The sequence below is a fragment of the Tricharina praecox genome, assembly GCF_024521635.1.
Source record: "Tricharina praecox strain CBS 144465 chromosome Unknown BZA05scaffold_2, whole genome shotgun sequence".
In the NCBI taxonomy this organism is placed as follows: domain Eukaryota; kingdom Fungi; phylum Ascomycota; class Pezizomycetes; order Pezizales; family Pyronemataceae; genus Tricharina; species Tricharina praecox.
This window is the reverse complement of record NW_026250404.1, coordinates 1,995,541-2,020,354: the sequence shown is the minus strand read 5'-3', so window position 1 is coordinate 2,020,354 and position 24,814 is coordinate 1,995,541. Positions and strand designations below refer to the sequence as shown.

Sequence of the window (24,814 nt, the reverse complement as noted above, 5' to 3'; positions counted from 1 at the left end):
ATCTCTGGTTCCCAAGCTGCCGCAACTAGGGTGGGTAGCCTGTAGGTAATAGGTGTGGAAGCATCGTGAAGCGCCTATAGATTACTTCTGGCTGCTGCGTTGATCTGTATGTATGTATCAGTAGGTATACCCAGTAGATACGTAGCTCGACCTGCGAAGCATGGATGCACGTTCGGCCGGGGGCGAGAGAACCAGAGGGGATGGGAGGGGAGGGGGTACTTACTTGGTTGCTTTGTGGAATGGATACCTACATACGGTACCGGTAGACTCAGGGGGGAACACACAATACACGGTGGGGTAAAAAGCTCGGGGCGGGGGGGAAGGGCGAGACGGACTGCCGGGCCAACATCACCGGTACCCGCCGTTCATTTGCTGTGGGGCCAGAGAGCGAGGCGCGACTCGACTCGTCGTAAGTAAGCAAAGGTCTAAGCAACGAAAGCGGTCCGCCCGTGCCGCGAATGACTGTACCCAGGTCGCAGGGCGCTTGATCCCGAGGAAAAACCAAAAACCTCATCTCCTACTGCTCAACCGACCAGAGCCAGAACCAGACCTGAGCCTGAACCAAATCCCGTGGCGGGCGGCCGGAGTTTTCGCCGTTTTCCAGCTCCGGCACATAGTTACATCTCCATCCCCTCTGTTCTAGAGTTCTCCATACCAATTCCACCGCTCCACCGCTCCTACCAACTAGCGCCGCGCCGCCTCCATCGTCGTCGTCCGTCGTCGTCGTCCGCCGCAGAACAGAGCAGAACAGAACTGCCGAGGACGCAGCCGAAGCCTACTCTACTAGTTAGTAGCACCGTTTATACGTTTAGCCGGAGGGTCGGGGTCGGCAGAGGTCGGGTGAGTCCCACTGTAACTAAGGCCTTCGGCCAACCCCCCATTCCCTGGTACTCCTGGTACTCTAGAGTACCTACACTACCGTACATACACTACTTGACTATGCGTCAGTGCTTACATACCACTCCGGTCAGCGCTACTTACGCATGTGCTAGTAATACTGGGTAGTACAACCCAAGCACAACCCATGAGTAAACAAAACCACGAAGGGAACAATTATTTGCATTCGTCTTCTGTACGGGGGTTCCCAGTGCTGTTGAGGTTTTGTCTATTTATTTATGTTTCCCATCTATTCCCTCCCCCCCTTCATCCTTCCACCCTCCACCCCCCAGGTCCCCCCTCCCCCGTAGAGATGGAGATGGAGATAGAGATATGTGGGGAAATCGGGTCCCGTCCTCCCCCCAACCCCAACTTCCAAGGGATCGTATCGGGGATGTGCGCGCAGCAGTAGCACCAGGGCCATGGTACACAAGCTACAAACGATTGCGGGCCCGGCCGTGAGTGAGATGTAAGTAGGTAGGTAAGTATGTACATAAGCAGCTTCCTGATGTGACAACCGCCGTCCGCCTGCCGAGGGGTGATTGATATGTATCTGACATGTATCTCCCGCGGCGTTGAAGCCGGCGTTGTGGGCACGGACAGGTACGGACAGGCACGGACATGGCGGGGACATTGGCGGAGATCTTGTAAGACCGGACCGTATGGGAGATCAGCCGGAAGGTCTGGCTGGTGCAACTTATTCCATTAGTTGGTTAATTTTGCGCGGACGAGCACGAGATGCCCCCAGTGTATGTAAGTATTCGGCCCATCCACCCCCGAGACAGACCGGAGAGACCGGAGAAACCGGGCCCTCTCGTCTCTCGTCCTACGCCTTCGGCCCATCTAAATCTCATCTCAAGTAACTACGTTACGTATCTACGTACGTACGTACTTAAGGGAGAGATTACTAGATTAGATTGCCTATCTACAGCCTACATACACTGTACAGAGCTCATCTCCCCCCTTGCCCACGTGCTCTGGCCGTCGGCATATCACTAAGCAAAGCAAAGCAAAAGACCAGGCCAAAGACTCTCCCCGTAGTGTACATACGTCGGGATCGTCACCAGAGACTCCAGAATCCAGAGTCCGTCCCCGGCGGACAAGCTGTTGGAACTGGTATGTACCTAGATAATAGCTTCCTGGCCGTGACAACTAACCAGGTACCTATTTCCTAGGTAGACGGGGGTTCTAATAATACCGCGTTTGATATATCTACAGGTCCTATACACATCTGCAATGCGGGAAATCGGGACCTCCCATTACCCAACCCCCGAAGCGCCAAGAGTCGTCGGTCGGAGCTCGCGGCCATGGGTGCCGATACTGGACAGTCGGGCTGGGGAAACGCACAGCCAAACCCTGGGTAGTAGGTAGGGCCATCAGATTAATAGCTCTCATGTACGTAAGTAAGGGGGAAGGATGGGGAGGGGATGGGGATGGGGAGGGTCTGGCCAGTCGAATTATTCAGGGGGGTTCGATGCCATTCTCGACCAGCAGCTGCTGATGCTGCTGCTGCTGCTGCTGCTGCTGCTGCTGCGGGGCGCTTACCTACTTCTTTACATTTGTACCTGTGGAGCCCTGTCGAGACTCGAGAATGTGATAAGTATTTTTTGCCTCGGGCCGTATGTGCGTGCGAAAAGTGATCGTCAGAACCTCAGGGCTTTCGTTCGGTATGCGCCCAGACGGAGGATTTTCGGGTAGGTAGTTAGTATGTATCATAACTGCTTCTTAGCATAGGCCTTGCTGTGCCTAAGTAGGTATGATGTAGGTGGCATATCAGCCAGGAACGGAATTTCTGGTGGCGTCCGAAGGGCGCTGGCTGCTGGACGGAGGGAGGGATATCTTGCATCAGGTATGCATACACATGTACCAGGAGCTGCCAATAAGTGGTGGCTCACCACCATTACGAATTATAAGTACTAGTCTATATTAGAAGCGCACTAAGCCAGATACAATGAAATGAGTGAGTGGTTGTGACTAAATTGTATGGGGGAAAACGCTAAGTCGTATGGGGGAAAAACTGGTGAGGCAGCACTTACCCTTACATCCGAGTACATACACATGTACCATATGCACCGTATGTATTCCACGGCATCGACGGAATCGACGGACTCCAAAGTCCTACGGCCATTCCATAGCGGCGGGAGGCATGTATAGTAGGTATAGCACCTATAGTGTCTTGATAATCGAATGTCTCAAACACCCCATCGCCGACTACTTAGGTACCCGTGGTAACAGGACCGCGGGAAAGCGGAAAAGAAAAAGAAAAAGCAAGCCGTGAAGAAGATAGATACCTAGATGGATATCATTTTTCCATGGCGACGAGTAACTGCTAGTAGATAGGTAGGCAGCCAGCATCAGGCTCCTGTTGAGCTCCCCGTGGGAACCGCGAACTATAGTATGAAACTCTTAGGGATGCCTGATTACCGTAAAGTATGAGCCGTAACGGTAAAGTGTCACGTAACGATGTAAGCTTGGCAGTGCTGGGTGGCTGGCGCCGCTTGAACCAGCCAATAGCCGGCCGGGGCGGGCAGTACCAGCCACCCAGCGACCACCACCAGCCACACCAAGACCAAAACCAGCCATCACTAGCCGCCTTGGCAATAACTTTACCGTCACGACTCATGCTTTACTGTAATATTACGTGACATTACGTGACATTACATTACTGTAAAGTTACGGGCGGCATCCCTAGAAACTCTATAGCACTAGATATGCCGTACTGTAGTCTGTAACTCCCCAACGTCAGCAAAAAAACAGTGGTGGTAGTAGAGAACGCAGGGGGGTTGTGGGATGAGAGCTGGAGCTGGGGCTTATGCAATGCAGTTCACACATCATAAGCGACCAGCCGCGGGTGGGGCGTGGGCGGCGGCGGTGGGCGGGGTTTCTTACTTAGACACTGCTACGCTATACAGGACTAGTAGTTAGTAGTAGCCCTGCATAAGTGCACGAAATTCACGCCCCAAATCAGAAAATCCTCAAACCCTAGTACCGTAGTTTCTTTTTCTTTTTCTTTTTCTTTTCTTTTTTCGTTTGTGGCTGCTGTGCTCTGCAGACTGCGGTTGTGGTGAGGCTCGGTAACGGTTTTTGTATGTAGAGCAGCAGAGGGGCCTTATTTCCCATGGTGAAGATCCGCATCGTGCTAGTACGGTACCGGTAGTTTTTGCTGGCGACGGATTGTTACTGGCTGAATACCTATGAACCGTGGTCTTTGGCGGGGGAAAGCAAGAATTATCCGGTCGGTCGGCGTGTGGACGTTTTGGAGCTACGTACGGGGATGAGATAAGTTTTGAGTCTGGTCTGCTATGTAGAGACTACTGGTTCGCCGGAGGAGGAGGATGGGGAGGATGAGAAGGACGGGGAGGACGGGGAGGAGGTGGCGGGGTGCAGCGGTTGAGTTCGATGCGGAGGAAGCGACGGAGGACCTCCGTCCCAAACGCAAACGCGTATGTACGACCGTAGAAGTGGCATGCCCAATCACGATCAAAATGCTGAATACCCACCGTATATGCATATGATGATGGCCACACCGACACGACGCTACCGTATAGTTAGCGGAACCCGTGCGGCGTGGACTGCACATGCCACAACCCGCCTCAGATGCACACACAGCCTCAGATGAATCTCGCGCATCAAATGTACCGGTATCACTATATGTATTCTATTCCAACCTCCTACTCGAGCTTCTGTTTTCAGCATTGGGTGTGTGGCAGACCACAAAACCTGCAGCTGTATTGCAGCTGTATGTAGAGTATGGCTGTGTATGGGTGTGTGTGAATGTATTCCTCGAGCTTCGAGAAGCTCATATATACGGTAATAATGAACGCTCTAATGTGCGCCACTTTGTCTCACTACATCATACATAGAAGCCCATTCAAGTCTTCTGGAAAAGAAAAGAAAGAGGGAGGAGGGAGAGAAGGGGAAGGAGCGAGTTGGAGGACTGGAGAAATGGAGAAATGGGGGTGGTTTTGCTTTTCTTCTTCTATGGATGTTGACGTCTTCTCGACCTCGTGTTCACCATTGGGATGTGGGTGCCACCCTCCCCATCCCCCTCTAAACAGCTGTGGCGGAGCGATGGGGGAGCTGTCGGCGGGAGCAAACGAATATGGTTAGTACATAGCGGTAGGCATCAACGTTAGCGGCCATAGCGAGGTCGACCGAGTAGGCTCGGCGGGGTCTTCTTCTTCTTCTTCTCCTTACACACTCGATCATCCTCTACTGAATAGACGATCAACCTCTATCTCCTCTTTCTTCTGTGTATGTGCTCTTTTCTCAACCCCGCCTCCGGAAGAACAAGAAGAACAACAAGAAAAAGAAATCTCGTGAAAAAGAGCTCGTGGAGGCCAATGCCCAAAGCCCGAAGCTCACGGCGTCAGCGGCAGTCGATAACACACACACACACACACACACACATATGCCAGGTACACTCTACCTATACCGCCTATAGGTACCACCTATACCACCTATCCAACCATGTAAGTGTATACATACACCGAGGGGTTTAGCAGATCTGACTGGGTAGTACGAATCGACGGAGATCCACGAAAATGTGGCGAACGAACGAAAAAAAATGAAGATGCATGCTCTCTCCTCCGGGAAACTAAGCACTCGGAGACTCGGAGTTCAAATTCGCATTCGATCCCCTGCTCGGTCCGTCCGATCATGCCCCCTTTTGTTCCTCTAGGGGAAAAACGGTGGCTGACTTGAGGGGAGGGCGGGACCGCGTGCTTTGGCTTTGGCTTGTCGGCGGTGAGCGGCGGACGGCGGGCGCGCAGACAGGGGATAACATCTACCGACAGAGCCTAAAGGTTCCCTCATATCCCGGGCAGAAGAATACTTACTAGTATGTATACCTACTCTAGATCCGTTTCATCTGATGAAGTGACTATTTTGGTGGGTGGCAGACTGGCAGTGAGCACTGGTGGTGCACTGGTGCTCGCTCGTGCTCGTGGATCCTCGGGATGGTGGGTTTGCCTTTTGAAACGGGATTTGTATGTATAATATATACTACCATATGACATATGATATGACCCGGGCATGCTGGCTGACTTTGGTGAACGTTCAACGTAGTGCGCACAGCTCGTGACAGCGGCTAGCCGTGTCTGCACTCTGCACTCGTGTCGTGCGGTGGATAGGTACTCTACACACTCTACATACACGCACCGTACATACATACCCTCCTCGCGTGGTAGGTATCACTTCACTTCGCCCCGGGGACCAAACAAAGACCGTCAAGCGATGTCGACGCCGGCGGATCACTCTATAGTACTCACTCTATGCACCCTGACTTCAAACCCATGTGTGGTAGATCACGTCTCGGGCGTTATATACATCGGCTCTCCGAAACCAGGAAGTAGGGGGGTGGGCAGCCATAACAACCGGTGGACAGCCGGCATTAACGGCACGGACAACTCCTTCTTCCAGTCGGACAAGGAGCACGAGGAGCACGAGGAGCACGAGGAGCACGAGGAGCACGAGGAGCACGAGGAGCACGAGGAGCACGAGGCGGGGACCGACAGAGGGACACCAAACCTTCGATTGGGTCTGGCCGCCTTCCCGTTTCCACCTGCCGTTTGTGTGTTGGTCAAGCCGCCGTTACTCTACTTTACACACCATACTCTAGCTGACCAGTGGACAGAAGGATTTTCGGAATGTTCTTCGCTGATTTTGATTGCGATTGGGAGGGGGTTTCCTTCCCATGCAGGCTTGCGTCCGTCCGATGTTCCCATTCGTCCAGAGTTCAGAGACGGAGCCACACCCGAAAGTGTATCTGGTTACTTACAGAAATGAACATCAGACACGTGCTCAGATCAAGTGCGTATGATGTACCGTATGCACTCCAAGTACTCCAGGTAGTTAACCGCCGATGATGGCTGACATTCGATACCTATGCTACATAGGCGGTGCCACCAATCTGCTAGTTAGCGCGCATCGTGAAGTGTGCTCGGCCGTCTCAGCCCACACTTCCTCTAGGTACTCTAGTGAGGTCCGGGAGGAGTGGGGTTGGAGGTTTCAGGGGAGTGTGGCCCGGTGGTGCGGAGGAGGAGGAGTCGAGGAGGAGGAGGGTAGGAAGGGTTCGGGCATTCTCTTCAGTCGCTCGGTCGCTCGGTCGTTCGGTCGGTCGTTCGGTCGTTCGCTCCCTGCACATCATCCTGCTTGACTTTTCTTTTTCTTTTTTCTCTTTTCTTTTTCTTCTTTTTCTCCAACCTCCAACGTCCAATCCCTTTATCCCTGCCATCTTTTTTTCTTTTCTTTTTTCCTTTTTTTCTTTTTTCTTCCCGTGAAACCCATTCGGAGGGGAGTGGAGGGAAGGGAAGGGGACTGGGACTGGTACGGTCTCGATAGCATCGAGATGGATGATACACTGATACACTGATACAGTGCTCTGCGTTCATAGGCACACACATATGCACAACAATCCTCTCTTTGTTTTTCTGGCTTTCGCACCGGCATCATCACCCCCAGCATCACCATCATCATCGTGCGTGCGTGGGTGGGTGCGTTCGGCGGTGTTTCCACACCAAAACACCAAAACATCCCTCAGCGGTGGGGCAGGTAGAGGCAAAGTTGGAACCGTAGGGTAGGTAAGTAGAGTGTGGAGCCTTTCGTTGAAGGGGAAGATGGATGGGTGGATGGGTGGATGATCATGGATGATGGCTGCTGCTGATGCTCATGCTGATGCTGATGGCGCCGGACCGGAGAAGGCGACAAGTCGTTTTTCGTCGTAGTAGATAGATGGAGCCCTCGAGATCCATCCTACTACTCTACTCCATTCCACCCTGGCTCTGCCGCTGTCGACGGGGGGAGCCTGGAGGGGTGGGTTACTGCTGGTGGGAGCACAGCATGGAGGATCCTCAGATGTCAACCAAACAAACCCCCCTTCAACCCACCCTTCCATACCCAACCTACCCAACACACCCATACCCAACCCAACCCACTCTATATTTCCACTTCCTAGTCCAGCCGTTAGTGATTTGTTATATACGCGCAACGGAACAGCACTCCATCTATCTCACTACCCTCCCCCTCCACCCCTATGTTTGCGCGCCCGCCCGTGGTTGGCGTAATTATACGGCTGTCATACAGCGACGCACGGTAAAAGTAGAGTAGAGTACTCTACTTACCGTAGAATACAGTGCGTGTGTGTGGGAGGGAGGGAAGGTTTAGCGCCTGCGACGACCGACGATGTGTGTGTGTGGGAGGGAGGGATCGAGAGAAGTTGAGAAGGATCATGCCTTTTTGCGTGAACCGGTCGGTCGGAGGAGTCGGAGGTGTGGCCGTTGATACTTCGGCGTCTCTCTCTCCACCACAATCATCATTATCATCATCAAGGGCCATGGGCTATGGAGGGAGGGCTCAGAGAACTCGCGCGATCCAAGTTCACCGATAACTAGAACCGCGCGTCGTGATTGGCCGGTCGGTGCAGAAGTTGAGTACTAGTAAAACCCACACACCCACACAAACCCACACGAGCACGAGCACGCACACACGCAAGCACGCAGAGGAAGAGAGAGCTCCAGAAAGGCACGCACGCAGGCAGGCAGGGAACAGGGCAACTACATAACTTACCCGCTGCTGTCTCAGTTGACGGAAGACGAGGGATGATGTATGTTGTGTGCTTTGCAGCCAGCCAGCCAGAAGCCAGCAGCCAGAAGTTACATAGAAGCCAGGAGCCAGCCGCAGTAGCAGTAGGAGTAGGAGTAGCAATAGCAATAGCAATAGCAATAGCAATAGCAATAGCAATAACAGTAAATTTAATAGCAGTAGCAGTATGAATAGCAGTAACAACTAACAATAGCAATAGCAGTACCAATAGGTAGCAGTACCAATAGCAGTAACTAGCAGTAACTCTAGCAGCGGAATCGCAGTAGGCCGGCCGGGCTGGCTGGCTGGCAACCCTGTGCCCCTCGTTTTCTCTCCCTCGCTCTCTCTCGCATTTCCGATCGACCCTGAAGAAACGAGCAGTTCGTCTCGACTTTTTTTTTAGTTTTCTTTTTAGCTCCAGAGTACGTGCCCCATTCTAGCGCTGGTATGAATGTCTGAGACCCATTGGCAGTATGATACCGTACTATGATAGTACCGTACGAGCGAGTATGTACCGTAAGTAACGGTGGATACTCTACCCTCTTTGGCACTTGGCGAGTAGTTATCCAGTGTCCAAATGTCTCTCGCAAATACAAAGTAATTGCTTTGACAGTGCCGGTGCCGGCCCGCACGAACGCGGTTGGTTGGGCGGAATCTTTCCGGCAAAGTCGAGTGGTTCGGCTCCGTCTGTCGTGATGATACTCTAGAAGAAGCAATCCTTCAGGCTCCGACAGCTGCCAGCACCGACCGGCGCAAGCTAGTAGAGTTAACTTTGCAGCTCAATCACCACGACGACGACGGAGCGGGCCACGACGACGACATACCGACCACATCATGTAGTGTAGGTACAAACGACCGACGCAACGCAACGAACGAACGGATGAACGAACGAGCGTGCGAACGGACGGACGGACGGACGGGCAGACGGGTGAACGAGCGAGCGACCGAGCCATCCATCTATCAACGCATCACATCACGAACCGCACGCAAGATCCATCTACTCTAGTTACTCTAGTTACTCTACCTACACTACGCTAGGGGCCACGCCGGGGGGTTGTACTATCAATTCACCGTCCGCACCTCCCCTGCCCCTGGCCTTTTCTCTCCCTCCCTTCATCCCTCCCTCTACCCACCCTAGGTGTTCTACTTTGCCCCCCCACCCCACAATGGTTGGGCTCTCCCTTTCTCACCCCTCCCTCCCTCCCTCCACTTCCTCTTCACACATCCGCCGGCTCCCACTCCCTGTATCTCTCCCTAACCTTGTCATTCACCCCCTCCCACCCCGGCCCTCCCACCGCCCCCCCCCCCATCCGGCTCTTCACCAGCCGTGGAGCGGTAGGGTATGTTGAGAGGACTTGGTTACTCGGGTACTGGTACGCAGAATCTCCATAGCAGCGGCAGGCAGAGTGTAGGGTAGCAGATGATGATGACAGGGCTTCGGCCGGCCTAAGATTTCCACTCTATGCTCGATGCAACGGTCACTGTTGCGAGGGAGGTCGGCTCCCCCCGGCCCCGACCATGCTGCACCACGCCCGCAGCCATCCATCCAGCCAGACGGCCAGACGGACATGGTCTCTGGTCTCTGAGGGTACTCTATATACAAGGGTCGGTCGGTATCACGGTCAACTGCGACAACCTACTCTACCTACTCTACTCTACAACCTGACCCCTCCCCGGATCGGCCGTCACCACGGAATCATATGTATGGCATGGATGGCGTGTTGCGAAGGGGGGACGACTTAGCGAAGGGAAGGGAAGGGAGTGAAAATTGAACGAGGCCTCGCCAGACAGACGGACGGACGCCGAGAGCAAGCGAGACAAATGAGCGCGCGATGCAGACGGAGGGAGATTGATTGATTGAGTGTGGCATGGTGGACATGATGGGTACGATGGGCTGCTTGACACGGTGACAGGCCGAACCCGATACGATGATCTCCTGAATGGAGGCTGCCCGCACGCCGGCCTGCCCGCCCACCAGTTCGTGGAGCGTGGAGAGCACATGTACTCTATGTACCCATTGCAGTGTACTCTACGCTACCGTGTGAGGGATTGCGAGTGCGGGTTCTTGGAGCATAGAGTAGGTAGAGTACAGTACCGGCACAGTACGGTGCAGTTCTCACGTTCACACCCACTCTCACACTCGCACTCACACCCGCCCTCACACCCACACACCACACGTGCTGCCCTGTCCCATCCTGCCCTGCCGGCCTGCCCCTGTGCATGGCAGCAGCCGTCGGTAGCATAACGAGCTCTACTACAACCCACTACCCTCCGTACCGACCAGAGTAATAATAACACCCACAACATGCCCTCCGCATGGTCAACCGTAGACGAACGAACTCGAACGCCTCTCCCTCCCCGTCCGAGTCCCTTTCTCGATTACCATAAGACTGCCACACCCCTCCACGTCCAACCCATACCATACATACATCGAATCTCCCCTCCTCCCCCCTCCTCCCCCCCCTCCCCGCCCTCCCACCAGTCCTGCAGACCCCCTGTCTCTTGCACATCTCGTTTTATTTCAAGAAGCCTCCCCCCCCTCCTTCTCCGCATCACTTTCAATCCCTCGAATTCTGTTCGCCAATTCCAGGAATGAGAGTGCTGACATCGACTTGTGTTTTCCACCCCTCCAACCAATAACATCGGCCTTGGATCTGAATTCCTTCTTGAGCTGCCCCCCCCTCCCCCCCTACGCCACTCCCGCCTGCAACCTCAAAGTCGCCAATCGCCGCCGCCACAGCCGTCATCTTAAAGAAGAGGTTCCCTCTGCAGCCGCGTCGTCAGTCGTCGAATCGAGCCTTCCATCGAATTGCGTGGTGCAATAGCCCTTTACATTCGTGCCCTCTGCAATATCCCGCCGTGTATCCATCCCGAGACGCGTTTGGAAGGAAAGAAGAAGGAAAGAAAGACGAAAGAAAGAAAGAAAGGAAAACACACACGCTCACACGCTCACGCACACACACATAACACGCACACACGCACATACACACAAGAGTTGGCCCCATTTCACTGGATTTTTTTGTTTTTGGCAGTTTGTGTGTTTTGATACCTTGTACCAGCACATACCACACCCACCCACATACATACATACATACCCACATATCACATACCCACCGCCGCCGGAACATCTTGTCCGTCCACTACTCCTCCTACATATCCCCCACGCACTCGCCGCTGTCGTCTTCCTCGTCTTCCTCGTCTTCCTCGTCTTCCTCGTCTTCCTCGTCGTCCTCGTCGTCGGCCTAGAAAATATACCACTGCTCCGATCAACACTGCGATAATCACCGCCGATTATATGTCCACCGTAATGCTCACACAACCTGCTGCCGCAGCGATTGCCATCCCTACAGCCGCCATGGCCGCATCAAGTACCCCGGCGTCCCCAACCAAGAAGCGCAGACGAAGAGCTCCTGCAACCGGAGCGGCTGAGGATTGCTTTAGCTGCCGCTCCGCCGGCATCAAGTGCGATAGGCGACGGCCCTACTGCGGGCCATGCCTCGAAGGCGACCAGACATGCAAAGGCTACCGAACTCAACTTACGTGGGGTGTCGGGGTTGCGAGTAGGGGAAAGCTCAGGGGCTTGTCACTGCCGGTGCTCAACGCCGTCACCGAGCAGCAGAGGAAGGACAGGATTTCGAAGCAGAAGGAAGGACAGGAAGGGAAGGCAAAGAAGGCTAGGACGGCAGGCGCGGGGACTCCGAATTACGGAGCAAATCAGAAGCAGCAACAGCAGCAGCAGCGCACGTCACCTCCGTTGACGGCAAGCGTCAGCAAACTCAGTGTCATCACGAGCTATGATTTCGTCAACATGGAACCGCCGTCGAACTCTGCAGTATCCCGTGCACCATCATCGGCGATGTCTGCGACACCGCAATCAGCGATCTCGGTGCATAGTCCGGCGCTCTCCGCCAGGGGTGGATTGCCTTCTTCGAGATCCCCGCCATCTGGGATCTCATCCCCCTATTCCGCTGTATCACAACCATCTTACCGCTCGCCCGTACTGCCGCACCCGACGCAGACTCCTCCGCCATCACACCAGCAGCAGCAGCCGCAGCAGCCGGCGCACCATCACCAGCAGCACCAACAGCAGCAGCAGCACCAACATCACCAGCACCAGCATCAACATCACCAGCAGCAGCAGCACCATCACCAGCAGCAGCAGCAGCAACACCATCATCATCAACATCCCCCGGCGCCGCAAGCCCAACAGCAGCATTACCAGGCATCCTCCCCTTCCGGCAATGCGCAATACCACAAATCCCCTTACTCCCATGTCTCCCTGCCTCAGCAACAGGCCCCGTCGATGCTGCTGTCGCCGATGTCGGAGTACGAGCCGAGCTTCAACAATGGTCCCCATCACCACCATTACCCAATCTCCTCCGCCCCTGCGTCTGCCCCAATGTATGAAATGGTCTCGGGGGTGACGAGTGCATCATACCACGGGTCACCGTCCATGACGGCCACTAGCAGCGGTGTCTCTTACGCGCCTATGACTGCCTCGGTGCACGCACCGGCGCCGCGCATGATGCACAGTGGTCATGTCCACCCAAACGGACAGTCGTGGAATGGGCCAAACATGGGAGTAGGCAATCTTCATCACCAACATGTACCCCCGGGCCACAACAACCTGTCCGACCTGTTGTACGATGAAGATATGCTCGGTACGTTCTAACGCTTGGTTCTTCCAGCTGCTCGTATTTTGCTTTTTCCTACTTTTTTTTGTATATTGTCTGCATCCTTTAGAGGTCCATCTCAGCGACAGTTTGCGCGCCTTCTCTCTTGCGGTTGATTTACACCGTCCTGTACGACTATTTTTTCTTCTTATTCTGCTCTGTCCTATCTGCGGCCACCTTTCTGACTCGGTTGATTTCGGTCGTGGTTTCAGCTCCCGCCGGTTCGGATATCACTTTCAGCGTGCCCGGGTACCGTCAGTCCATTCCAGCGCATGCGCCGATTAATCCGTCCAACTACCATCGCCGGCATCGGGGAGATGTTCGAGAACTCTCCCTAGGCCCGGTTCTTCCACCTCCGCAGCTTGCACATCTTGATCCGTTCCTGAGGTTCCTGATCGACTATTACGACAAGTCGGTCTGTGCGGCGGTCGTTGTGTTTGACGGACACAACAATCCTTTCCGCCGCCAGATCCTACCGATGGCCTTTGAGAACCCGGCACTGCTCGAGGCGATCTTTGCGTTGTCCCGGAGCCATCTCCAGTCCCGTAAGAGGATGGGGTTGCCGACTGTCAGCCATCCGGAAAGTCTCATGCCGACATCACCGCATTCCCCCTACCGGAATTCTGATGACTATCCTTCGACAACGACGCCGCGCGATTCGTCGGGAGTGCACGAGACATCCGACAGCGCGTTGCACCACAAGAACAACTGCACCAAGCTCCTCCAACACCAACTCACCGACCCCGTGTTGTCGAAAGAGGATTCGGTTTCGGCAACCCTTCTCATCTTGCTACTGTATCACATCTGCGACACGGGTGTTGGGATGTTCAAAACCCATCTTGCAGGTGTGAAGCGGTTGATGATGATGAGGGAGGTTGGCAAGGAGACTGGTCGGTGGGGGTGGATGGAGACCGTCTTCTGTTGGCTGGATAACATGTGCAGCTCAATCAACAACCGGGAAGCCCAGCTTCGGGGTGGCTATCTGGACATGATCCATGCTTCCACCGACGAATGGAGCCTCGAGTCACTCACCGGATGCGATCGCGATCTCTTTATGCGTCTTGCCGGACTGGGGAGGATCAACATGCTGAGCCAAGAGCCGGCGGGGCCCGCAATCAAGAACGAAATCGATCCTGCCGACGAGGAGGATGATGGAGAGTCGGAACCCGCACGGAACGAGAACGACGGGAGGAGCGACTTCTGGTTGGCTTGGAATGCCATGAAGTCAGACCTGTACGAATGGAAGCCGACCACTCAGTACGCGGCGACCTCCTCTCAGATAAACCCCGTGGAAGTCAAACGCGAGTCTTCGATGAGTCCTCCGGCGGCGTCACCGCCTGTTTTCGCGAGGACACCACCGAGCGCCCACGTGAGAGCCCTGGAGGCGGTCGAAATGAACCACTGGTTGCACGCCTGCAACGTCTATCGCTACGCTGCGATATTATATCTCGACAGACTCGCCTACCCGCATCTTCCGTCATCGCATTCGATATTCCAGAATACCGTCCGCGAAGTCCTCGACCACGTTGCTTGCATCCCCTCGAACGGGTTGGGCAGCAGACTCCTATGGCCCTTATTTATCACCGGGTCCGAGTGTGTGATCGACGCCCACAAGACGCTTATCCGCGAGAGGTGTCTGGAAATGCAACGCGACGTGGGATTCTTCAATAAATTTTCTGGCCTCGACGCCCTGGAACGGATCTGGAAGGAAGATGACGACGATGATAGTGCCAGTGGGTTATTTGCTGGATCTCGAAGGACCGGGAGGGCCGAGAACCGCAGCATTGGTGGCAGAGGTCTTCGCTGGAGAAAGATCATTGCCTCGGACGAGATGGAATACCTCATGGTCTAATGGCCAACAAACAGCCTAATGTCTGGTTCTAATCAATCACCTGCCACAACTATTCGCCCTTTGCTTTCTCTTTGATTCCTGTTGATGTTACTTTATGTTCCTTTCCGAGCTCATTGATTGACGGCATTGCACGCATCGGATACTTGCCTGTGTTATGAAGCATTGTGGGCGGGGTCTGCAAAAGATTTCTCTTTCCTCTATTCATCTCCTTTCTTCGGGCACGGTACATACATCTATCTCTCTCTCCATTACAGGCGGCGGCGGCTTTGTGTATTGTTTTTTGTCTCTGTTTTCTGTTCTCTTTCCTTTGTTTGGTTGGCTATATATCCCGGATACCTCTCCTCTTTTCTTTTACCTTCAACATTTTACCGTCTATTCACTCGCACTATCGCTTTTACCTTTCCTTTCCTTTTCTGTTCCCAGTTGATGTATTGCTTATTGGTGGCTTCGCACTATCTTTTCTCTCTCTCGTCTCTCGTCTCTCGTCTCTCGTCTTCGCGTCTGCTTTTTATGTTTTGGAGTTAGGTCTGGTTCGGTTTCGTTTCGGATGGACTGGTTGGTTGGTTGGTTGGTTGGTTGGATAAGGGGGGACGGGGGCCGGGGACGGGGCCGGAGCGGAGGGGCTTCTATTCTACCTTGTGGGTTTTTTGTTGCGGTTTTTTTCGTGTTTTTGTATAGGGTTCTTTCTTTCTCTCTTCTGTGGTTTTCAAAAATGGATTCTTACTTGGATACTTACTGGGTAGGGTTATTGGAATTTGGGTTGACGGGGGGTGATGGGGGAACTTGGAAGGGATGGGATGCGGTGGGGTGGGGGAAAGGGGATGGAGGGAGGGGATGGGGGTGGAAATACTGAGGTTGTTACTACTACTACCTACTCTCGTACTGCTCTGGTGCTTGCTGCTTGATCGTGACTTGATTTGATGTGATGTGATAATGCAATGGTGGATGTGATGTCTTGTGATGTGATGGCTCATGGGGGAACCTGGAGGCTGGAGGGGGTAAGGGGTAAGGGGTGGTTGTTAATTTTAGCTTATCGTTCTGTGTTGGTTGACGGTCGACCGGGTCGGTCATAGACTTATAGCACCTTGTTGGACTTATGGCACCTTGTTGGATCATACGGTAGGTACTCGCATTAGGAATCTGGGACTGGGAAGACTGCTCCCTATCCACCGTCCGGGTTCCCTGCTCGACGTTCCTCCGACTGGGCTCGCGTCCGGTTGCTATGTAGTTACTGGCTAACGTAAGGGAAAAGAAAGGAAAGAACAGCGGCAAGAACAGCGGCAAGAAACCGATCCCGATTCCACGGACCACGAGCGACCCTGTACAATACTGTACCTACTATACTATACTGTACTGTTCGGTACTGTTCGGTACTGTACTGTAGGGCAGCGCCGGATCCCTGCTTGCCGCCGCCTCTCTCCTCCTCCGCCTCTGCGTCCGCCTCTCTACCTGTGCATCCGCCTCCTCCGCCTCCCCTCCTCCGCCTCCCCTCCTCCACCACTGCATCTGCGTCTGCGTCTGCGTATGCGTCTGCCTCTCTCGCTACCTAATGTACTCTATCCGCTCGCTATCCGCTCAAAGTAAAGCCACTGCATCGGACCTACTGGTTCGAACGGGGGCCTCGGCCGCTTCTGACGGCCGGGTCTACTCCTACTCTGCTGCCGGGAGTACTCCAACGGAGGCGGAGTTACACAGGAAGCTCGGAATTGCCGGCCTACTCCCCTCCCCCTATCTCCCCCCTTCTCGGGCCGGCGGAAGAGGGTCTCAGGGTGCTCACTGCTCATTGGCCATCCGAGTGCTCATCCGGGTGCGGTGACGGGCTCGAGTCCGAGTTCGAGACCGAGTTGACCTTTAGTCCTAGTTGACCTTCTGTGGCTCGCTCTAGAGACTTTTGCTCCGATATTCATCTCTGCCGGTCACGGTGCGGTGCGGCGTGGGGCTTGAGCGGATGCTGCCTCGTCTGTTTGCCGTGATACGATCACCACCAGCAGCAGCACTACCACCACAAGCACCACCAGCAGCAACCTGTCGTCTGCGTCTGCGTCTGCGTCTTCTAGTTGTCCGGTAGTGATAGATGCTCTCCGTTGGGAGCAGGGCCGGACTGCAACTGATACTCTACCCACCGTAGTAGTAGTGCGAGACCGTCGTCCGCTTTATTGCCTTTTCAGGAACCGGACTAGGTAGATCCCCGCTGTCTTCGCTGTCTCCGCTCGCAAAACGAGTGTGATACCGTATGCCGCTGCGGAAGCGATGATTGTGAGCGAGTGATCCGCCGTGGAGACCGTGAGTCGTAAACTCGACGTTAGTCGCCTCCACTCCCCCCTTCCCCAAGGTAGCTGAGTAAAACATCCCCACGAGCCACCACCTATCCCAAGTACTAGTTTGCGGGCGGGTACACTCGCGCTTCCATCCCAGCACGTTTTCCAAGTTTCACACACAATCACTCACCCATGGAACATGATCCGACAGAAACACTAGATTTTAAGCGCCGTTGCCCACAAAAATGCAAAATCCCAATCTCAATCCCAATCCTAGCCTAATCCCTCCCACCTCTTCCTCCCCCTCTCCCCCCACCTCTACCTCCTCCTCCACCACCTCCCCCCCTACCTCCCCTCCACCCGCCTCTCCCACCGCCAAATCCACCACCTCTATGCCCCCCATGCCCTCCAACCGGCGGCATATACTTGGGCGGATTACTCTTGAGCAGCTCCTTCTTTGCCTTCCACTCCTCGTCGGTAACACTGACCCAATCCGTCATCTGGAGGAGCTCGCAGAACGCCTTCGTCTGAGGGCTGCGATAGTTCGCGGGCTGACCGGTGACCTTCTCGCCCGGCGCGTATGGTGGCGCAGTGATCGAGAAGTTCTGCGGGATCTCCAGCTTGCCGGCGGCAACGATGTTTTCCTCGATCCATTGGCGCTCGCGCGCAATGCCCGCGCGGATCGAGGCGGTGCTTAGGGATTGCAAAGTGGTCAGCGTGTCTGCCGATGAGGCGGGGTATCTGTTGATGAAACGTGTTATCGCTAGGAATTCGGGGTCGTAGCTGAGTGTTTTTGGCTGCGGCGTCGCGGAGGTCGACGGGATCGCGAGCAACTGGAGGTATTCCCGCCCAGGCATGGCTTTGTCTAGCGCGAGGAAGCGGGTGAGGTCGTTGGTCGGGGGTGGGGGTGGGGGGAGTGTGTCTTCGGGGATGCTTGCTGTGGGGGCTTCTGTTGTGGTGGTGTCGATGTCGATGTCGATTTCTGCGGGTCCCTGCGCCGCTGTGGGCGCGGCCGCGGGTGTGTCGTCGAGGTCTAGGTCGAGCTCATCGGGGTTGTTGACCGCTGCCGCTTCTGGGGGAACGTCGTCCAGGTCTAGGTCGAGCTCGTCGGGATTCTTCACCGCCGCCGGGGCATCCTCCAGATCCAATTCCAGCTCGTCGGGATTCTTCGCCTCCGCAAATACCCCGCCTTTCCCATCCTCTTCAGCCTTCCAATCCCCCTCATGCTTTACTATCGCCCCAAACTTGCAATGCATATGCCCGGAGAACCAGTACCTCGGCCTCAATTTCTTCAGCAGCCCCTCGGCAGGCGGACTGCCCAGCTCTCCCTTCTCACTATCACTCTTGAAGAACGGCTTCATACGCCAGAGGCCCTGGGTATCACCAAAGTGCTCTATATTCGCGGGCCAATCATGGGAGAGCATGACATCGACGTCGCCGGAGAGCTGGTGGAGCTTGAACACGTCGTAAGCGCGCACATGGTAGATGCTGCGCACCTCGCTCGGGTAGAACGGGAGCTTCTCGGAGTGCGGCCGGTTGTAGTCGTGCGATTTGTAGATTCCGCTGAGCCCGCCGATCCGGATCCCGCCGAACTGGATCACCCCCGACGCTCCGAGGTAGTAGATGTTCGGTGCTACCCAGCCGCCGTGGAAGCTTTATGCAGAATCATCATCCATCAGCACACCCGCGCACGATACTCTCCACCACCCCCTTCACCCCCGGGATGTATAACCCACAGCTCGGCGTTGTGACTGCTCGCTTCATGATTCCCGCCAATAAAGATTGTCGTGACGGGCGCCACGCGCTTGCCGGAGTAGTACTCGTGGAAGTCTCCGATCTCGCGGTACTTTGGCGGGCAGGACATGACCTCGAGGTCGGTCATGTTTCGTACCGCCTGGAAGTCGCCACAGATGATGAGTAGGTCCACCGCAAAGTTCGAGTCTGTTGAGGCTCGCGCAATCGCGTCGTACATCACGTTTAGTTTGCCATGGCCCTAAAGCAGCAGTGGGTGGGTGGTTAGCGGTGTGAGCGTGTTGGGGACGGGGACGGGGACGGGGAAGAATGCGTACGCAGCCGTCGACGGCGACGCGGATGCGATTCGCGGCCCCGTTCGGAGGCATCTTGTGCGACTTGTGCGGCGGGAAGTCGTAGGATATTCTTGTGGCGGCGGGGGCGAGAAGGGTGGTGCTGAAGAGGCGGCGGGTGGATTTGGTGGTGACGGTGGAGCACCAGAGAGGTCTGCGACAGACACTCGCATACATGATATGCGTGCAGTCGTCGTATATAGGAAGTTTGATCCACCAAAACTCAATTTGATGCGCTCTGCAGGGAAGTGTTGAGCCGCAGTTTCACGTGCCCCCACCCTCCCCGCTATTGTAGTCCAAGGTTCTTTATCTAGGCAACAGACTTCCGACACCCCGCCTTGATTGGCGGGGCCATCGTACATACACACTCTACATATCGAAGCGCGTCGAGATGTTAGACATGGAGATGCGTTCGGCCGTGGAATTTGCTTTCTTTCGGACGGGTGAGACCGAGGCCGAGAAATGGGATGACGACACGTCCATCGCAGCCAGGCCGGTCAGCTTTGAATGAAGCCTTAGATGCGTGGCCAACTAGGCCCGCCGCATCGCTCGCTCGCTGGCAGTGGACTACGATTTACCGAGCTGATCTGGGAGCGGGGCGATATAAAGTTGGCTTGCGCTCTGACTCTGACTGACCACTGCAAGACTGGCTTGAAGCAACACCACCACCACCCTCACCACCACCACCATCTACAGGTACACCAACCAATTCAGCTTCACCACCACCGCAACCACCCACACTCCATCCAGATACCCACTCAATGGACTCAGCAATCGACCTCACCGACGCCTCGTCGGCGCTCGACCTCTCCAACATCCGCTACCAACTAATGTACCTCCCCGTTCCCCCACTGCGCACCCCACCTAACCAAGCAGCCGCCTTGAGGACACGATAATCTTCCACCTGATCGAGCGGGTGCAATTCGCGTACTCGCCCTCAATCTACACACCGCACGGGGTGACGATCCCCGACTTCACCGGCTCGTTCCTCGACTGGATGCTCTTGCAGCAGGAGCGAGTGCACGCGCAAGTGCGTCGGTACGAAGCCCCCGACGAGTACCCATTCTTCCCGGGGCAGCTTCCACGGCCGTTCCTAGCACCACTATCGTACCCGCGGCTGCTGCACCCGAACACCGTCAACATCAACGAGAAGATCAAGGCGGCGTACATCGCGCACATCCTGCCGGCGACGTGTCGGCCACACACCGACCGCGGCGTCGGCAACGAGAACTACGGCTCCGCCGCGGTCATGGACGTCGCTTGTCTCCAGGCATTGTCTCGTAGAATACACTTTGGGAAGTTTGTGGCGGAAGCGAAGTTTAGAGAGCGCCCCGAGGAGTTTACTCGCTGGATCAGGGAGGGCAATGTCAAGGCCCTCGAGGATGCCATCACGAAGCCTGCCGTCGAGCTACAGGTGCTTAAGAGGCTCGAGCTTAAGGCCAGGACGTATGGCACTGATCCGAGCGCGCCGCCGTGTGAGGAGGGGAAGACGGCGGTGAAGATTAATGTCGATGCCGTGGTGGCGATGTACAGAGTGAGTATAGTTTGTCCCGGGTGAATGTTGAGTAGTTGAGCTAACAGCAGTAGGATTGGGTGATACCCATGACGAAGGAGGTCGAGATCGACTATTTGATGCAGAGACTGGATCCGGTGGAGGAGAATGGCGTGGAGGCATAGCTCGATTTTTCAGATAGTGGACCCCATATATAATAGCAGGCCTTGTTTCTTCATCCTTGTGGTTCATATCGGGCAGAGAAGCATCATGACCCGTCACTCCATCACTAGTTAACGTCGGAAAAAAAGTTGGACAGTGAGATCCAGATCACCATGATCTACTAGAGTAGTAGATGGGCCGCACGCAATATGGATTATCACCACCAATAGGTAGTGAGGTAGTTACAGAGTGAAAGTGCCACAGCTGTGATCGACACCTTCCAGACTTCCAGTGACCGACAACATCTCACCCGTTGCACTCCCTACGTACCGTGGATTTCTTCCAATCTATTCCATCTACAGTGGACTACGGCACGATACTGCTCCTTACCTTGCGGTAACATGACGCTGAAGCCGCGGCTACCGGACTCCCGGAACGAGTGATCGTGACCGTAGTGGCAATCCACGTACTGTTTCTTCATCTTTCTTCATCTTTTGTCTGGTTTTTGTTTAATCATTACATCCGACCTTACTAGATGATGGCGGTTACCGGTAATCTACAGAGAGCCCAGCCCAGCCCTCTTCCGTTGGCAAAGCACACACATGTCATGTTGCATACGGCACCACTACCGAGTGATCGCGATGTGGAGGTGGGTCCCGTGGGGTTTGCTATAGCTACTATGATAGTAGGTAGTAGGTATTGCTTCCAAGCCTCGCGCGAGAGGACACACATTCGAACTGGAACTTGAACTGGAACAGGAACTAGAACAGTAACTAGGAGTCATTGAGCCTCGACTTCCGCGGTGGATTGCGTATGTCCTTTCAACCTTGACGACTCCAGAGCCTCGCATCGTGCCGTGAAGACTCGCAGTAGATACCCCTTCGTATGTATCGCTGCCCACCCGGCACCCATCATACGTCTATTTACACCGATATATCTACGCCAACAATACATCCCCTCTAACTACGCCGCGCAGTATGCTACCCAGTACAGTATGCTGCCCAGTATCCAGTATGTACACATAATCAAAACCCCCATAGATAAATCAAGAAGCTACATGTACTCTACTCTACAAAACAAAGTACTGGTCCATCCATCCAATTTAACCCCAGCGCCATACATACATAATACAAGACCCCCCGCCGCCGCCCTGCCACTCCCGCTCTCACTCGGTCCCCCGAGCATACGCAATCAAATCCGGTTTCCAGCCCAGCGGATAAGCCGCTAGGGTATCCTCTTCCGGCGTGTCCGATTTCGGCGCCTCCTGGGAGATTAGGGCCTCGATGTTGTTTGCGATTGTTATCTCCTCTCTCAGGGCCGCCAGACGATACGACAGTATCTCGCTCCAGATCTTCGATCGCTCCTCATTCGGTTTTTGATCTGGCGGGCCCGCCTCCTCAGCGCCCTTCAGCGGCGGGAGTAGGACTTTTTCGAGGAACTCGTCGTCCTGGGCGACATTCTTTGGTGTGTCGAGGGTGTTATAGGAGTCGAAAGCGTTCTCTAGTAACCGCATGAGGGCGTTTCTGCGGGACTCGCCTGGGTCACGGGAGCGGAGGTTCTTTCGCTTGTATCTTGCGTAGAGCTGCGTGAGCTCCGCGAGGCGCGGGACCTTGACCTCGGAGGTGACGTGGAGGCCCTTCGTCTTCTGCGGGCGCACGATGGAGACGCCGTCGTGGACCCATCCGCGCACGCGCGCCTCCTCCAGGATCTTGGCCGCGGCGGGCTCGCGCCCGCACGACTTGCAGAACTGGAACATCTGGTAGTACGCGCGGAGGTCGGTTGCGGGCTCTTCCCTGCGCACGCGCGCGATCCGGTCAAGGCGCTTCATGCGCTTCCATACCACTTTGCCCTCTTTCCAGTTGCGCTTCTGTGTCCACAGGCGCAGAAGGCTGGTCAGCAGCTTCATGCTGAGGAAGGGTGAGTCCGGGAAATGCCGCTTGATCGCCCGGATCAGGAAACGGATCCGCTCCAGGTGCCCGAACTTTGCCGCGCCGTGGATCATCGCTTCGTACACCATCTTGCTCCGCCGCACGCGCTGCCCGCCTTCCCGCGCTTGCGTCTGCAGGATCCGGAGAACGCGCCGGTAGGCGTCGTAGTCGGCGGATTTGACGCAGAGGTTGACTACCGCTACCACGCCGTAGTCGTCGAGCGGCATGCCGAGGTCGACCATGCTGTGGAAGACCATGTGCGCGAGAGAGTTCTGGCGGTGGATGGTGAAGCCGCGAAGCAAAATGTTGTAGGTCTTGGCGTTGGGTGCGCAGTTGGATGTCAGAAGGTTGTAGGATATTTTAATGAGAATTCGGGGCGGAGGGGTTCGGGGATGAAACAGGTTCAGCATAGACTTGTTGAGAGCTACGGGGGGAAGTGGTGAGTCGTAGTGAGGGAATGGCGGTAGGTATGGCATGGTCGTTGAGTGCGCAAGTGGCGCAACTCGGGATTGTGAAGCTTGAACGGCTTTCATGACTAGGGCCACGACTCTAGTGTCATAATAGTGTGTTGCTATATGGACGTAAACTTTCTGCAGCGACTGCACTTCTTTGGCATGTACTTCTTTCTCGGTGGCCGACTGCGCTTCCCGGTACAGCAAATTCCTCCGCTGAATCTCCGTCTCGAGGGCTCTGAGCAGCCGGTCGTGGTCCTCCAATCGTCGTACCAGTTTGTAGACCGATACTTCGATGTTGCTGTTGGGAGGGCTATCGGCCGGCAGGCCAGGTTCGAGTTCCCCAGGGCCGTTTCTGTCTGGTGCTGCCCGCCCCCGCACCCTGCCCAAAGTCGGCCGACTCGGCAGGTATCTGAACGAGTGTATGTGCGCCGATGAGATGCTGGGTTGTCGTCGTCCTACGTGGACCGGAGGTGCGGCGGCGGCGGCAGGGTTCGGAGGTGCGGCAGCGGTGCGCACGGGCTCTCCCCCCACGCCTTCCCCAACGGAACGGCCGCCGTGGACTACCGACCCGCTGCCGCAGATATTACCCGTTCCATTGGGTGTAACTGCATTGAACCCCCTCGCCGGTCCAGCGTTCTCCGATACCGTCGAGTAGAACCGTTTGTAGAAATCTCCGAACCTCCGGAACAGCGAAGAGCTGTCGGTGTGATTTTTCGTGGTTGTAGTTGTGGCGGTGGTGGTTCTGATGTTCGTATTCTTCGCTGTTGAGCCATTGAGCACAGCCGTGCTCTTGGATGTTGAGAGGAGAACATTCGACAGAGAACAAGTGGTGGTGCCGGAGGTGCGGGATGACCTGGTAAGAAAAGGCTGCATTTCCAAGCGTCCCCAACCTCCATGTCACTGTCTTCGAAGCCGATTAGATGGGGACGAGGAGGAGGAAGCAGGACGGTGGGGGGGCAGTCGAAGGAGTCGAGTCGGCAGCCGTGCGGGGGAGGTGGGGTGAAGGTGCTGCTGCTGCTGGATGTCGGCGAGGGATGTCTTTCGCCGCAGTGGCCGTTCAAGTCCGTCAGTCCACTCCCGAAATTTTGTGCTTAGTCATTCCGTCGGAATTTTAAGCCGCATCTCACCTGACAACTCCAATTCAACCTTTGGTTCCACGTTCGATGATTTGTCCGCCACGCCACCATGGAAGTTCTTATTTGAGATTTCGCCGGTTGCCGCGGATTTTCCCCATGAAGAAATCGATCGACTTGAGGTGAATGGGATAGAGTAGAGTGCAGTACATGGAGGATTGGAGCAGGGACATCGATCTTGTACATCCATACGATTCAAGTTTGGACGATGTTTCATTCTCTCCACCCTTTCAAGCCCAGGCGTCCGTTGGCCTTTAGGTATATACATTGGGTACATGCTTTACATGCTTTACATAGAGTACTCTACCAACTGTAGCCCA

The 24,814-nt window shown here is 55.2% G+C and overlaps 8 protein-coding genes across 8 annotated transcripts; 4 read left to right on the top strand and 4 right to left on the bottom strand.

Annotated features, from left to right (window-relative positions):
- Positions 1-5,686: 5,686 nt before the first annotated feature.
- On the top strand, positions 5,687-6,999 carry BZA05DRAFT_113293 (uncharacterized protein). The gene is made up of 3 exons (XM_051478603.1): positions 5,687-5,864; positions 5,944-6,703; positions 6,774-6,999. The coding sequence occupies exons 1-2, from the start codon at positions 5,835-5,837 to the stop codon at positions 6,661-6,663; spliced, it is 750 nt and encodes a 249-aa protein (XP_051343783.1). The 5' UTR covers positions 5,687-5,834; the 3' UTR covers positions 6,664-6,703; positions 6,774-6,999.
- A 445-nt stretch (positions 7,000-7,444) lies between these two features.
- Positions 7,445-8,123, top strand: BZA05DRAFT_113288 (uncharacterized protein). The gene has a single exon (XM_051478602.1). It carries the CDS (start codon positions 7,609-7,611, stop codon positions 7,981-7,983), a length of 375 nt encoding a protein of 124 aa, XP_051343782.1. The 5' UTR covers positions 7,445-7,608; the 3' UTR covers positions 7,984-8,123.
- Positions 8,124-8,716: 593 nt separating this feature from the next.
- Positions 8,717-9,507, bottom strand: BZA05DRAFT_385661 (uncharacterized protein). Its single transcript, XM_051482433.1, has 2 exons — positions 9,282-9,507; positions 8,717-9,214 (listed from the first exon to the last, which is right to left on the bottom strand). The coding sequence occupies exons 1-2, from the start codon at positions 9,412-9,414 to the stop codon at positions 8,724-8,726; spliced, it is 624 nt and encodes a 207-aa protein (XP_051343781.1). The 5' UTR covers positions 9,415-9,507; the 3' UTR covers positions 8,717-8,723.
- Positions 9,508-10,916: 1,409 nt separating this feature from the next.
- BZA05DRAFT_385658 (uncharacterized protein) lies at positions 10,917-11,584 on the bottom strand. The gene has a single exon (XM_051482432.1). It carries the CDS (start codon positions 11,556-11,558, stop codon positions 11,238-11,240), a length of 321 nt encoding a protein of 106 aa, XP_051343780.1. The 5' UTR covers positions 11,559-11,584; the 3' UTR covers positions 10,917-11,237.
- A 228-nt stretch (positions 11,585-11,812) lies between these two features.
- On the top strand, positions 11,813-14,982 carry BZA05DRAFT_331085 (fungal-specific transcription factor domain-containing protein; the record flags this gene model as incomplete). Its single annotated transcript, XM_051480573.1, has 4 exons — positions 11,813-12,061; positions 12,113-12,343; positions 12,623-13,122; positions 13,371-14,982. The coding sequence occupies 4 exons, from the start codon at positions 11,813-11,815 to the stop codon at positions 14,980-14,982; spliced, it is 2,592 nt and encodes an 863-aa protein (XP_051343779.1).
- A 2,536-nt stretch (positions 14,983-17,518) lies between these two features.
- BZA05DRAFT_423848 (lariat debranching enzyme, C-terminal domain-containing protein) lies at positions 17,519-19,360 on the bottom strand (the record flags this gene model as incomplete). The annotated part of the gene is made up of 3 exons (XM_051485885.1): positions 17,519-18,893; positions 18,977-19,233; positions 19,310-19,360. The coding sequence occupies 3 exons, from the start codon at positions 19,358-19,360 to the stop codon at positions 17,519-17,521; spliced, it is 1,683 nt and encodes a 560-aa protein (XP_051343778.1).
- Positions 19,361-19,920: 560 nt separating this feature from the next.
- BZA05DRAFT_385648 (chorismate mutase) lies at positions 19,921-21,191 on the top strand. Its single transcript, XM_051482431.1, has 3 exons — positions 19,921-20,156; positions 20,201-20,858; positions 20,912-21,191. Exons 1-3 carry the CDS (start codon positions 20,086-20,088, stop codon positions 20,999-21,001), a joined length of 819 nt encoding a protein of 272 aa, XP_051343777.1. The 5' UTR covers positions 19,921-20,085; the 3' UTR covers positions 21,002-21,191.
- Positions 21,192-21,765: 574 nt separating this feature from the next.
- On the bottom strand, positions 21,766-24,398 carry BZA05DRAFT_470858 (uncharacterized protein). Its single transcript, XM_051487923.1, has one exon. It carries the CDS (start codon positions 24,232-24,234, stop codon positions 22,144-22,146), a length of 2,091 nt encoding a protein of 696 aa, XP_051343776.1. The 5' UTR covers positions 24,235-24,398; the 3' UTR covers positions 21,766-22,143.
- Between the last annotated feature and the right edge of the window lie 416 nt (positions 24,399-24,814).